General features: G+C 52.9%; 3 protein-coding genes across 3 annotated transcripts; all 3 read left to right on the top strand.

Moving 5' to 3' along the window:
* Positions 1–442: 442 nt before the first annotated feature.
* On the top strand, positions 443–3,293 carry SPBR_04654 (uncharacterized protein; the record flags this gene model as incomplete). The annotated part of the gene is made up of 3 exons (XM_040762931.1): positions 443–2,308; positions 2,357–3,229; positions 3,261–3,293. 3 exons carry the CDS (start codon positions 443–445, stop codon positions 3,291–3,293), a joined length of 2,772 nt encoding a protein of 923 aa, XP_040615989.1.
* Positions 3,294–4,219: 926 nt separating this feature from the next.
* On the top strand, positions 4,220–7,272 carry SPBR_04629 (uncharacterized protein; the record flags this gene model as incomplete). The annotated part of the gene is made up of 2 exons (XM_040762906.1): positions 4,220–7,129; positions 7,267–7,272. The coding sequence occupies 2 exons, from the start codon at positions 4,220–4,222 to the stop codon at positions 7,270–7,272; spliced, it is 2,916 nt and encodes a 971-aa protein (XP_040615988.1).
* Positions 7,273–9,034: 1,762 nt separating this feature from the next.
* On the top strand, positions 9,035–11,189 carry SPBR_04754 (uncharacterized protein; the record flags this gene model as incomplete). The annotated part of the gene is made up of 2 exons (XM_040763031.1): positions 9,035–11,097; positions 11,183–11,189. The coding sequence occupies 2 exons, from the start codon at positions 9,035–9,037 to the stop codon at positions 11,187–11,189; spliced, it is 2,070 nt and encodes a 689-aa protein (XP_040615987.1).
* Between the last annotated feature and the right edge of the window lie 1,167 nt (positions 11,190–12,356).

Below are 12,356 nucleotides of genomic sequence, written 5' to 3'. Positions count from 1 at the left end.
CAAGTATGCTCATGTGGAAGCTGAGCTGGTCAAGATTCTTTCATCCCTAATGGGTGGGGACGAATACCATCCTCTGTTAACTGCCACAACAAAGCTCGCTTTGGTTGGCATTGATAGCCTCCGAGCCATGCTGCTATTGCGCGAGATCCGGAACCGGGACTTTGGACAGGATGACCCAGAAAGATCAATCCACTATGAACTGCAACCATCACTTTCTCTGCTTCTTGACCCAGAAGCCAGTATCCGTTCGGTATTTTTTGGGTCCGCTTCAACTTTTTCTCGCTTACGCCAAAGGCAAATGGCGGCACAGCAGAGATTGGAAACGTTTGCTATTCGACATACAGCTGCGTCTTTGGAGAAACTGAGTTCAGTGTCAGAGGACGACGTGGAAATAGTGCTGCCAATGACAAGTACATCTAGCCAATTGGCTGTGAGCTTTGCCATGGACAGTCGAAACTATATTAGCAGCACCGTCCTCCGACTGCAACCAGGTGTGTCAATGGACACTTTCGAGGTCGCTGTTCGCACCGTCCTGAGTCGGCATGCTGTCTACCGCAGTACTATCGTGCCATGCAGTGACGACATGTCACCATTTGCACAAGTTGTGCTGACTCCCTTGGCATGGAAGAGATCGGAAGCCTACAACACACGGGTTGTGCGCAGGCGTGGCACTGGAAATACACAATACTGGCTTCGGATCGCTCAAGAGAATATGGATTTCGACGAACAGAAGCTGTATTACGTGCAGCTGGTTGAACCTGACGCGGGAAGAATCGACGGCGGACTTATCATCATCTCCATCGCTCACTGCCTCTGTGACGGTGCATCTGTTGAAGTTCTGCTCAGTGACATTGCACGAGAGTACGCCGGACTCGAGCCCCTCCAGCGACACTCTTTGCGGGATTCGGTGCTCGACTGGGCCCAGAATCTAGACATAGACACGGACCGCTACTGGCAAGACTCTTTGCGAGACTGGGAGACCGATAGCTTCCATGCCCTGAGTGGCGACAATGTCAAGGCAACGGCAGATCAGAAGTCGTTGCTAGCTGAGTACCCAAGCAGCATTTCATGGCCTGGTCTAGAAGTTAAAAGCCGCAAATTGGGTGCCTCGCCGCTGGCCATCCTGCAAGCAGCCTGGTCACTGCTGCTCGGGGTCTGGTCAGAGGCGAACAAAGGAGAAATTGTTTTTGGGAGTGTCTTGTCAGGTCAACACGAGGCATTCGAAGCTCCCACATTCTCCGTTGTACCATGTCGTGTTGCACTGCCAGAGAACCAAACACTGGGAGCGTTACTGGTCGACCTTGTCGACACTGCAAGGTTTATGCAAAGTCATCGCCACACGTCCTTTGGACTGTTTCGAGCGCTGCCTTATAATACGGCTCTAGCACTTCAGACCTACGGAACCGAGACAGAGGCAGATGTTCCCTGGACGGTGGTTACGCATGCGCCTATTCGCTATGACTTGGATGTGTTTGCAGAGGTAGTACCTGAGGGTGACGCACTTCTGTTCAAGGTTACGTACCGCGACGATGTTTTGTCTGAGACGAGCGCCCGGGTCATTGTGCACCAGTTCGCTGCACTCACAGAAACGCTACTGGACGCCCGGCCAAATGACCTGGCACAGAGTTTATTGGCACGACTCCCGCAGGGACTTCTGTCAGTGGAAGGTTCGATTCCAATTCCAACAGATCAAAGCGAGAAACAAGAGCGCATCGACGTCCTCCACGCCCAGTTCGAGTCCCAGGCCGCCAGCACACCAGATCTGCTGGCACTGAGTTTCTATACGTCACTGGACACTCCACCAATCAATATGACATACGCAGAACTCGATTCCCGTGCCAATGGCTTGGCCAATATTATCCGGCTCGAAGATGCCGATATCATCCCCATCTGTATGCACCGCAGCATCGAGCTTTATGTGTCCATCCTGGCCATCCTGAAAGCTGGATCGGCATGGTCGCCAATTGACGAAACCTCGCCAGTGCAAAGACGCACATCGCTCATTTCTCGCACAGAAGGCAAGGTACTGTTGACCACGAGGAGCTCTTTTCCCCTGGTGGAGCCATGTCTCTCCCACGAGAGTCTGGCAGACGTGCGTGTTATCTTCGTCGATGATTATGCCGGTCACACGACGAAAAACAGGCCGATGCCACGGAAGTCTGTTGTTTCTCGCTCTGGGCATTCGTCATCTGGCTCAATCACCGGGCAAGACCTCGCATACCTTCTGTGGACGTCGGGTACCACAGGTGAGCCCAAGGGCGTCATGATTCAACACCATGCGGCCGCCAACGCCATGCGTGATTTGCAAGTACGTGTTGAGCATGACGTTGCAGGTGGCCCGATTCGAACGCTCCAGCTATCGGCCTACAGCTTCGACGTGTTTGTACAGGACCTCTTCTATACATGGGGATTGGCCGGCAGCGTCATCAGTGGTACTCGGGAACTCGTCCTTGGCACGTTCTCTGAGTTTGTCAAGACTGCGGCTCCCACACATGCACATCTAACGCCGTCATTTGGTGCCAGCATTGATGTCCGTGACCTGGCAGGATCTACACTTCGCGTTGTCACCTTTATTGGAGAGAAGTTGACAGAGGACGTTGCCGACGCGTGGGCTGCTCCAGAGATCACCTCAAAGGCATACAATACCTATGGGCCAGCGGAAAATGCCGTGGTATCAACTATGCGCCAGTTTTCTGGCAAGAGCCGCGACCGCGCCAAGGCTTCCAATGTTGGGTTCCCGTTAACGCCTTGCACGGCATATGTGGTTCGTGAAGTGTTCACCTCGCCAAACGATGAAAGTTCTAATACCGCCAAGAAATGGGAGCTTGTGCCCCGGTACGGCGTTGGCGAGCTAGCTCTTGGTGGTGTGCAACTCGGAATGGGCTATCTACACGATGAGACAAAGACGGCCAAGTCATTCATCCACGGTGGTCCGCAAATCGGCGAGCGCATTTACTTAACAGGCGACATGGTGCGGCTCAACGACCACGGCTTCGAGTTTCTCGGTCGCAACGACGATCTGATTAAGATAAGTGGCATTCGCATCGAGCTCAGTGAGATCAGTGCTGCCTGTGCCCTCGTCAAGGAGGAAGAACCTGCCGTAGAACATGTCGAGACACTATATCTGCCACGACCCAACGGTGACGTTAGCCACAAAGTCATTGTTAGTTTTGTGTCAGTCAAGGAGGCAATGGACTACTCTCCTGACGCCACCCGCATCCGCCGCAGGGTTTTTCAAAAGGCACGCGAAGTTTTACCAGCCTACATGGTCCCAGGTCATGTTGCCGTCCTGAAGTCAACAATGCCGCGTACGGCGTCCAACAAAGTCGATCGCAAGAAACTACAATCCATTTACAGCAATTCTGATTTGAATGGTCTTGCGGGAGTGCCTGCAGAGACCAATGATGGCGCACTTTGGCGCACGGAGCAACTGCCCATTATAGAGGCCGTCACGGACAATTTGGCTGCACCCCGGCAACCGTTGCAGAAACTGAACCCGGATGACAGTCTCGCTGGTCACGGAGTCAGTTCTCTACAGATCACAAAACTAGCCTGGGCGCTGCGGCGGAGCTTGAAATGTGACATACGCGTGCTCGAGCTCATGCGTTGCCAGACCGTGGGCGAGCTAGTTGACGTGGTGTTAGTGTCCATGAAAAATGGCGAAGTCGGCGAAGTGGGCAACGTTGAGACCAAGGATTCTGGTACATGTACCACCTGGTTTTCTGTTTTAAAAGACGAGCTCACTCAGAACCTGTCTGGCACCTGCCGACCCTCAAATACGTCGTACGTTTTGCCCACAACTCCCGTCCAAGAAGCTCTTCTTGTCGAGACAATGATCGAGCCTGGGGCTTATTGGTCACACCGTCTTTTCACACTCAAGCGCCTCGGTCATGTGGATATGAGCCGTCTCCGTGCCGCATGGGAGGCGGCAACCAGGCGCTTAGACATCCTTCGGACCGCTTTTGTTCCTTTATCCCAGTTGTCTCCAAAAGACACAAATAGTATCAGCACAGCCGAGTGGGCCCGGACACGTGGCGTCCATGCCGCCGTGCTTCAGGTTGTTCTCCACAGCACCGAAGTTGTTTGGACTGAAATCAGTGACACGGTCGACGTCGAAGGCTGTTTGGCATCACATGCACGCGAAATACAGACCCGTCTCTCACCACTCTGTGGTGATAGCGCACGGCCGCCATGGGCACTTGTCTATGTCCCAGCCACCATGACGCTCATGCTGAGTATGCACCATTCACTCTACGATGGTGAGTCTTCGAAGATGCTCCTGGATGTCGTAACACAGTTGTACCGGGACCCGTCAGCGGAGACGGGCCGTTCCGGACTTCCGCTCTTACAGATGTCACGTGGTCTAGAAGTGGGGCTCTTGCCGTCCGTCATGCAGCGGCAGGACGCGTCCGCTGCTTGGGCTGAGCACCTCCGCGGCCTTATCGAGACGGACGGTGCCGTAAACGCCCCATTTCCTGATCTGACAGGCTCACGCCGACCTCCACCACATGCAATCTTGTCAGCGAAGACTATCATTCCCTTCGACCTTTTATCTCCTGCGTCCCCTGCGCCAGACGTCGGCAGACCAGACTTGTCGCGCCTTCTGCTGTCGGCGTTTGGATGTGTTCTAGCGGCCATTCTGGAGCTCAAGACCGTCGTTCTTGGGCAAACCGTGTCCCAGCGTATTCTGCATCCCGACCTTCATTATGTTGTAGGCCCCGCCATCGCGACCATCCCGGTCGCCATCCGAGCATGCGCGGCTAGCGCACTGGCCCTCTGGGCTGAGATGGCCTGCGATGCTTCCTCCCTCGGCGCACATGCACATCACGTGCACCCAGTCGATATCAAAAAGATGGTCAATGAGGGCAGTGAGAACGCATCTGAGCCATTTCCGGCACTTTTCGTCTACCACCCTGCAGCAGGATATGCGGACAAGGACAAAGATAGCGTCGAACACGCGTTCTATGAAGTCGGCATGGCACTCCCCCTGAAGGTCGAGCATCCCTTGGCTCTCAACATCTTTGAAGGCGATGGTACCATTGAACTGACAGGCGATGCTCGCCGAATCTCACAATCCATGCTGGATCTTCTCCTAGTCCAAATTGTCGATCAAGCCAGCGCAATGCTGGCCCATCCTGGGATACCGTTGTCACGGCTCGCCAACCACCTGGACCGCGCCCTTATGTCGATTGTGGGGGAGCCACGTACACTTGTGGGCTCTGTAATCGCACGGAACCCGGCCGAACTTGTCACCAAACAAGCAACAGACCACCCAGACTGGGTAGCTATTGAGGAGATTTTTTTTGGCGAAGATGATTCACTTTCCACTACGACCACCACATTCGGCGAATTGGAGATTCTTGCCAACGCTGTCAGTTCTCGCCTTGTAGCGCTTACTAGTGCTGCAGCTGGGGACATCGTGGCCGTGTATCTTGAGCGCGACACCACATCTCTTGCAGCGATTTTGGCTATTTTCAAGCTCAACTATGTCTACTTACCCATTGATGGCGACCTCCCGCTTGAACGCAAACGGCTTTTGATACGCGATGCGAATGCCAAAGTCGTTGTTACCACAGAGACGTTGGTGAGGGATCTGGAACTGGACAACGAGCAGAAGAAAGTACCTGCGGTGTTTCTTCTTCCAGAGGGCAACAGTGGCCTGGCCACCATACAGTCATGGGCCAGTCATTCACAAGAAACTGATGCAGTCCCTATCAGCCCAAACGATGGCGGCTACCTCTTGTACACGTCTGGCTCCACGGGTCAGCCGAAGGGAGTGAGAGTCGCCAATGAGAGCCTCCTGCATTTCGTGGCCGCTATGACACAACGTCTCACTGAAGCCAACTCCGAGATGGCACGCCTCGGCGGCAGAGGCAAATTCCTCAATGTGGCCTCTCGGGCGTTTGATACGCATCTGACTACCATGTTTGCGCCCTGGTACCTTGGCTTCAGCTCTGTCATCGGAAAGGACCGCAACGGTATTTTGGCCAACTTGCAACACGTCATAAACACTGTCGGAATCACGAACATGGGTACCGTACCGTCAGTTCTGCTGCGACTTGGCCTGCAATTGTCGGATGTGCCGTCGATTCGTGTCATGACCTTTGGCGGCGAAAAGGCATCACATGCCCTCTTCGACCAATTGCGTGGCGGTGATGAGAGCGGAGACGGGTCAAAGACTGCCTTGATGAACTTTTACGGCCCAACCGAGGCAACTGTGGGTTGCTTGAGCCATGTCATCGGACACCATTCCAACGCACGCAACCTCGGCCTTCCGCTACCAGGTCTACAGGCGCTTCTCCTTGTATCCAACAATGACAGCGACGAGCAGGTTGTAGCTCGAAGGGGTCAGCCTGGAGAATTTTGCATTTCCGGACCACAGGTTGCTGTGGGTTATCTGAATCGCCCCGACGAAAATGCCCGCAGCTTCCAGGATACCTCCCTGTTGGATATCAATGGCACAAAAAAGCGTATTTACCGTACGGGTGACATCATGCGCATGATGCACGACAGCACCGTTGAGTTCCTCGGTCGTCGTGATCAGCAGACAAAGATCCGTGGCCAGCGCTTTGAGATTGGCGAGGTCGAGGAACAAATCAAAAAGGCCATCGTTGACCAAGGCCCTTTTGATGTTGCAGCCGCCGTGGTGGACGAACGGCTCATCGGCCTCGTAGCACGAAAAGTTGATTCTCTCTTCAAAGCAGAGCGCGACGCTCCGGCCGAGATTCTCTCCCCCCCACCGAGTCAGGCACACCGAGACGTACTAATCGCCGCCGAGAAGGCTTGCCAGAGGGACCTTCCTGCGTATATGGTACCGGAAATGATGTGGCTGTCCAAAATACCATTCCTCGCGGCCTCGGGGAAGCTTGACACCAAGCACATTGCGAATCTGGTGCGGAATTCCGATACCGTTCTGGGCACCGGAATTCAATGCCCCGGCATGTCAACTGCCGCTGGTTCCCCGTCTGGTAACCTTTCAGGACCAGAAAAAGAAGTTCTCTCTGCCCTTACAGAAGTATTAGATGGCCTAAACAGCACCGACGTGTCTTCATCTAGCAACCTTCGCAGCCTCGGAATCGACAGTTTGTCGGGTGTGCATCTGCTGTCGGTACTCAAGCGCCGCGGCTTTGTGAATGTCATGCTCACTGATATTCTCTCGCCATCGCACTCCCTTCACTCACTTTCTCGGAAATTCAACTCTCCCGCAACATCTAACGGCAGCAGAGAAACTAAACCGTCGTCGTCTGCCCCGGCCTTCTCATCCAGCGGTAGTGGCAGTTTGCATGTCAAGGAACTGACTCTTGAGGACCTTGGTCCGAGTGCCAGCCACATTGTTCCGTCCAACATTGCCGCAATTCTCCCATGCCTACCTCTACAATCAGTACTGATATCTCTGTCTCTGAATTGGCTACACAGCGGACATGCCAGCCGGGAAATAACGGATGGAAGACAAGTTCCTTACGTGACCAGGTTTAACTACCAGCTGGCACCTGGAACTAACATTACGGCATGGAAACAGGCAGCTGGAGAGATTGCCTCATCAGAAGCCATTCTGCGCACCTGCTTTGTTCAACGTGACCGAGACGGAAAATTCTTTCAGGTTGTATTGACCTCCACACCTTCTCCATTTGATATAGAGGGCAGCCAAGTCGAAAATGACGAATGCACTACCTTGGTAGAGCACTTGGGATCTCGGTCTCCCTTTCGCCTCCGCGTGGAAAACAGTGGCCTTGTGACGCTACTGATTCATCACGCCCTGTATGATGGAGCCGCCATTGTCGCCCTCAAGAACAAAATTGAACAAGCTTATCATGCCATCACCAGTGGCATTCCAGTAACTGCCAGTCGGGACGACAGCTTGGCAACTCTCCGATACCTCGCCAACCATCTCAACCTCTCTAGCCACCACATGCATTCGGCTAGAGTCACCTGGCAGGCTAAGCTAGCTGGCATCTCGCCCTGCCGAGTTGAATGTCACTCGCTCGTGTCGAATCAGTCTTCTAAACATGACACTGTTCGCGCGACTCGGTGCCTCGGCTTCACTGTGTCCGAGCTAAAGACAAAGCTGAAGTCTATCTCTCTTCCATCAGCATTCCAGCTGGCCACTGTCCTTGTTCTGGCTAGCTTAACACCCGGCTCTTCTTCTGTTGTGTACGGCTACACTACATCTTTCCGCACACTGCTTCCCCAAGTTGCTGAGGACATGGACAGCTTTATCGGACCTTGTCTCAATACGGTGGTGCATGCCTTGTTGCTACCGGACCGTAGAGAGACACTGCGACACCTTGCGGCCCGTGTTGAGCAGAACCATGCAGACGTCAGTCAAGGATATATGCCATTTATCACCGCAGACCAAATCCAGCGTTGGGCCGGCGTCGACGAGAAGCTTTTTGACAGCCTTCTAACTATCAATTTTATTGACGATACCTCCGACGATGCCTCCACCCCAGCGATCATGCGTGCTCTTCCAGCAAACTCAGTGACAGATATGGCCTTGGCCATCGACGTTGAGATCCACTCGGAGGGGCGAATCGAGTTACTATTATCGTCCGGAGGAGTCTTGGATAAGATGCAGCTTGACCATGCAGGTCGTCTATTCGAGACTGTGGTGGAGAATGCCGCCAGCAATGACGCAACTGTTGACCAATTTGTGCCAGTCAATGCAGGATCAGCCACTGGGAGTAACGATTCACAAATTATCAATCCCAAAACCATTTCGATCGCCGCCTCTGTTCAAAATGGAATTCAGTACACCCAGTCGTCTCTTGGCTCCGTCCGTTCTGTTGCTTGTCAACTACTTCACCTGTCCGAAGAAGATGTCCCGTTGGAGGCCTCTCTGTATCGACTTGGCCTCGATTCCATCAACGTGCTACCCTTTGTCAAGATGTTGAACAAGTTGGAGGGAACTAAGATCACTCCCAATGCGGTTTTGCGCTCACGCACCTTACAAGGCGTTGCTTCTCTTGTTTGCGCTACCAGGAACCAAGGCGCAAGTCTAAAATCCAAGGACAATGACGTCGTTCCCGTTGTCGATATGGCTCCTGACTTTGAACATACTTTACACGAAGTGGCCCGCGATCTCCTCTTTGTTGCTACACCGCTCCAGGAAGGCATGCTTAGCGCGTCACTCGCTCTTGCCGATCAAGCTTACACATACACGCACAGCAAGCAAATATCGGCGTCTGCGTGTCAACTGGACGCGCCGGCGTTTTCACGATTTTTCGATGCTGTGCGAGACACGGTGCTCTCTTGTGAGATTCTCCGTACCCGTTTCATATTGACAGACAACCAAAATGCGCCTTGGGTCGGCATCGTCTCACCGACGCAAGTGAGTGATCTTGTGGACTGGCAAGTCTCAGCTTCCGGTATCATCCGACTGCGCATCCATCACGCACTCTACGATGCCAACTCCATCCGCGCTCTATGGCATCTCCTTGATGAGAATTATGCACGCCACCTATCGGACACCATCGCAAAGGTAGAGAAACAGCGGCTGTTCCTCTACCGCCCCTTTGCAAAGCAAGTCTACGTGGCCCAACGGACCGCAGTTGCATTTTGGGTAAACACTATTCAGGATTACGACTATGTTCCGGTGGTTGTGTCCAGTGATGGCGTGACTTTTACACAACAGCAGCATGCATCGTCGTCCTTTCATTTTACTGTGGGCACTGACATTCTATCTGCCCTCCAAACGACCTGCCGCAAAGCCAACGTAGCTCTCAAGACAGCACTACAGCTTTCATGGGCCAAGGTTCTCTGTGAGCGACTCTACAGCCAAGTCGATATGGTCTTTGGGGAGGTGATCACGACAACCAGCGACAATGCAACCATCACCGGAGATGAGGCTGCAGTCATGGGTCCAACTATCAACACTATTCCCATGCGTCTTCGGCTTGGCCCCAACGTGAATATCGCAGACGCGCTATCACAGTTGCAACACCTTGGCGACCAGGCTCGTGGACCGAATGGCATGGCGTCTCTACGTGAAGTGCAGACAGCTTGGCGATCGTCGAGATCTGATGGGATCAATACGTCTGCCGGTCTGTTCCAGAGTTTATTTGTGTTTGATGGCGATGTCTCCGTGGACACATCATCCGACGAACAACATATTCTACCTGTTGCCACCGATGCGCAGACTGTCCCTAGTAATACTGAGAAGGAGCCAATGTACGACGACTATCCCTTCATTTCTAGCTTCCGAATTCATGACGGCGTTCTCCATGGTGCGTTGCGTACTAAGGATGGCGAAGATGCCACGCACTGCCTTGGCAGCCAGTTAGCAGCAGCACTTCACTACTTAGCATCAGCCAGCATACATTCCGTGGCCCTGGATCCTGCTGTCTCTGCGAGCTTCCCGACCATGGTGAATGGACATGGATGCAGTGGGAGCCATAGACTTGGTTCGGACGTGAACGTGGACATGACAGGGTCAACTGATCTTGCAGAGTCGATTTTGCAGCTAGCAATAAAGGTTGTCGGCTCACGCATCCGCGGCAAGGTTGGATATGCCACCAAGCTCATCAATGTCGGACTGGATTCGATCTCGGCCATCCGCTTCTCAAATTTGCTCAAGAAAAACTTTGGCGTTCACGTCAGCGTATTTGATATCATGAAAGGCTCCAGTATCGAGAGTATCGTCCGAAAGCACTCGGCTATCGAAAATCACACCGACGATGAAGGCCAGCAGCTTCCGTCACCACTGCCAGAGAAACAAGTAATCAAAGACGAGGCGCTCGCAAAGTCATTGGCTGCGGAAATCCTTGGCCTTCAGTCTGTCGATCAAATCCAGTCTGTGCTTCCTGTTCTTGCCGGCCAAAAGCACACACTCCAGCACTGGTTGCACAGTGGCAAGCGGTTTTTCGAGGCGCCTTGGGTGTACCGCGTCTCTGATGGCACATCCATCAGCGTGGAAAAAGCTGCGAATGCTTGGACGTCACTTTGCTGCGCGCATGATATTTTGCGAACCACTATTGTTGCCCCTCAGAACAACATTGTCCCTGGTCTGGTCCAGGTGACGTTCAACACAGCCATGTCTCCAGCAGCTCGCTTCACCACTCTGCGCGACGACAAGGCCACAATTAAGAGTCTAGTTGACACGTACGTGCGCGAGACCAACAATCTGCCGTCCGATCTCCGTTCTCCTCCATCCCGTCTGTCCTTTCTCGAAGCAGCAGATGGCCAGGCCATAGTTTTCCGTATGCATCACTGTCTTTACGACGCATGGAGCATCAAAATGATATTGGGTGATCTTCTCCGTCTCTTTGATGGAGTCCCATCTCTACCAACTCAGCCGTCGCTTCGGTTTGCCATACGTGAAATATTTCGTTTCCGCAGTTTCACTGCAGAGCAGGCATACTGGAAACACCATCTTTCCGGTTCTCAGGACACAATCATCCGGCCAACCGCGTTGTCGTCGGCCACCGTCTCCACAGCTCCTCTGGGCTTCCACTTCAGGGCCAGCTACCCAGATGTTGCCTCTACGAGCGCCACCGCAAACAGAACGCAAACGTCCTCAGCGATCATTGCTTCCTATGCGTGTGCCCTGGGCCAAATTACTGACCGCGTCCGGCCTACATTCGGCCTGAACTACTCCGCGCGTTCACTCTCATCACCTGATGGCGCTCGAACTTTAGAGCTCACCGATAAGACCATACCCACAATGGCAGTGGTTCCCGTAAGCATCGATTTGAAAGGAGAACTGCAGCCACTCCGAGCGGTTCAAGACCATCTAGCCGCGTTAACCAAGTTTGCGCAGGCGGACGACCTCCACGTGCTGGCTGCTCCATACAACACTCACATCAACATTCTCTTCTCTGACGTTGACAAGGACACACCAACAAATGGTATTGACGAGGGATGCAAACAAGTTCTCAAGCGACACCATCTTGGTGAGCCCCTTGCATCGGAATATTTCACGACAACTGTGGCACACAGTGATATACAATCTATGGTGGAAAGCGTTGATACATCGTGGCTTGCACCAGAAAATCTCTACTTTAATGTCGTTGTTCGCAGTGGGAGCATTAGTGTTGATGTTACTTGTGACGAGGACCTCGCGAGAGGTGATAGCAACTTGATTGTTAGCATAGTTGACGCGTTTACTGCTACTTTGTCTGACATGATTGCACAGTCTTAGGCAAGGGGCGTTTTCTTCTTTTCTGTTTTGTTCATTGAATATATATTCCATCTACGTTTTCTCGATGTGTTTCCATTTCCACAAAAAAGGTCCCGTCGTACTACTTCTTCTTTCATCAAAGTTCTGTCCACAAACAAAAATTCAAAAAAGATACGACCAAGAAATTAGCGTTGACGACAAATGTCCAGTATTTTGACTCATGCTCGTAGTTGATTTAGCA

The sequence above is a fragment of the Sporothrix brasiliensis genome (genome assembly GCF_000820605.1).
Source record: "Sporothrix brasiliensis 5110 chromosome Unknown Cont21, whole genome shotgun sequence".
In the NCBI taxonomy this organism is placed as follows: domain Eukaryota; kingdom Fungi; phylum Ascomycota; class Sordariomycetes; order Ophiostomatales; family Ophiostomataceae; genus Sporothrix; species Sporothrix brasiliensis.
This window is presented reverse-complemented; position numbering and strand designations above follow the sequence as displayed.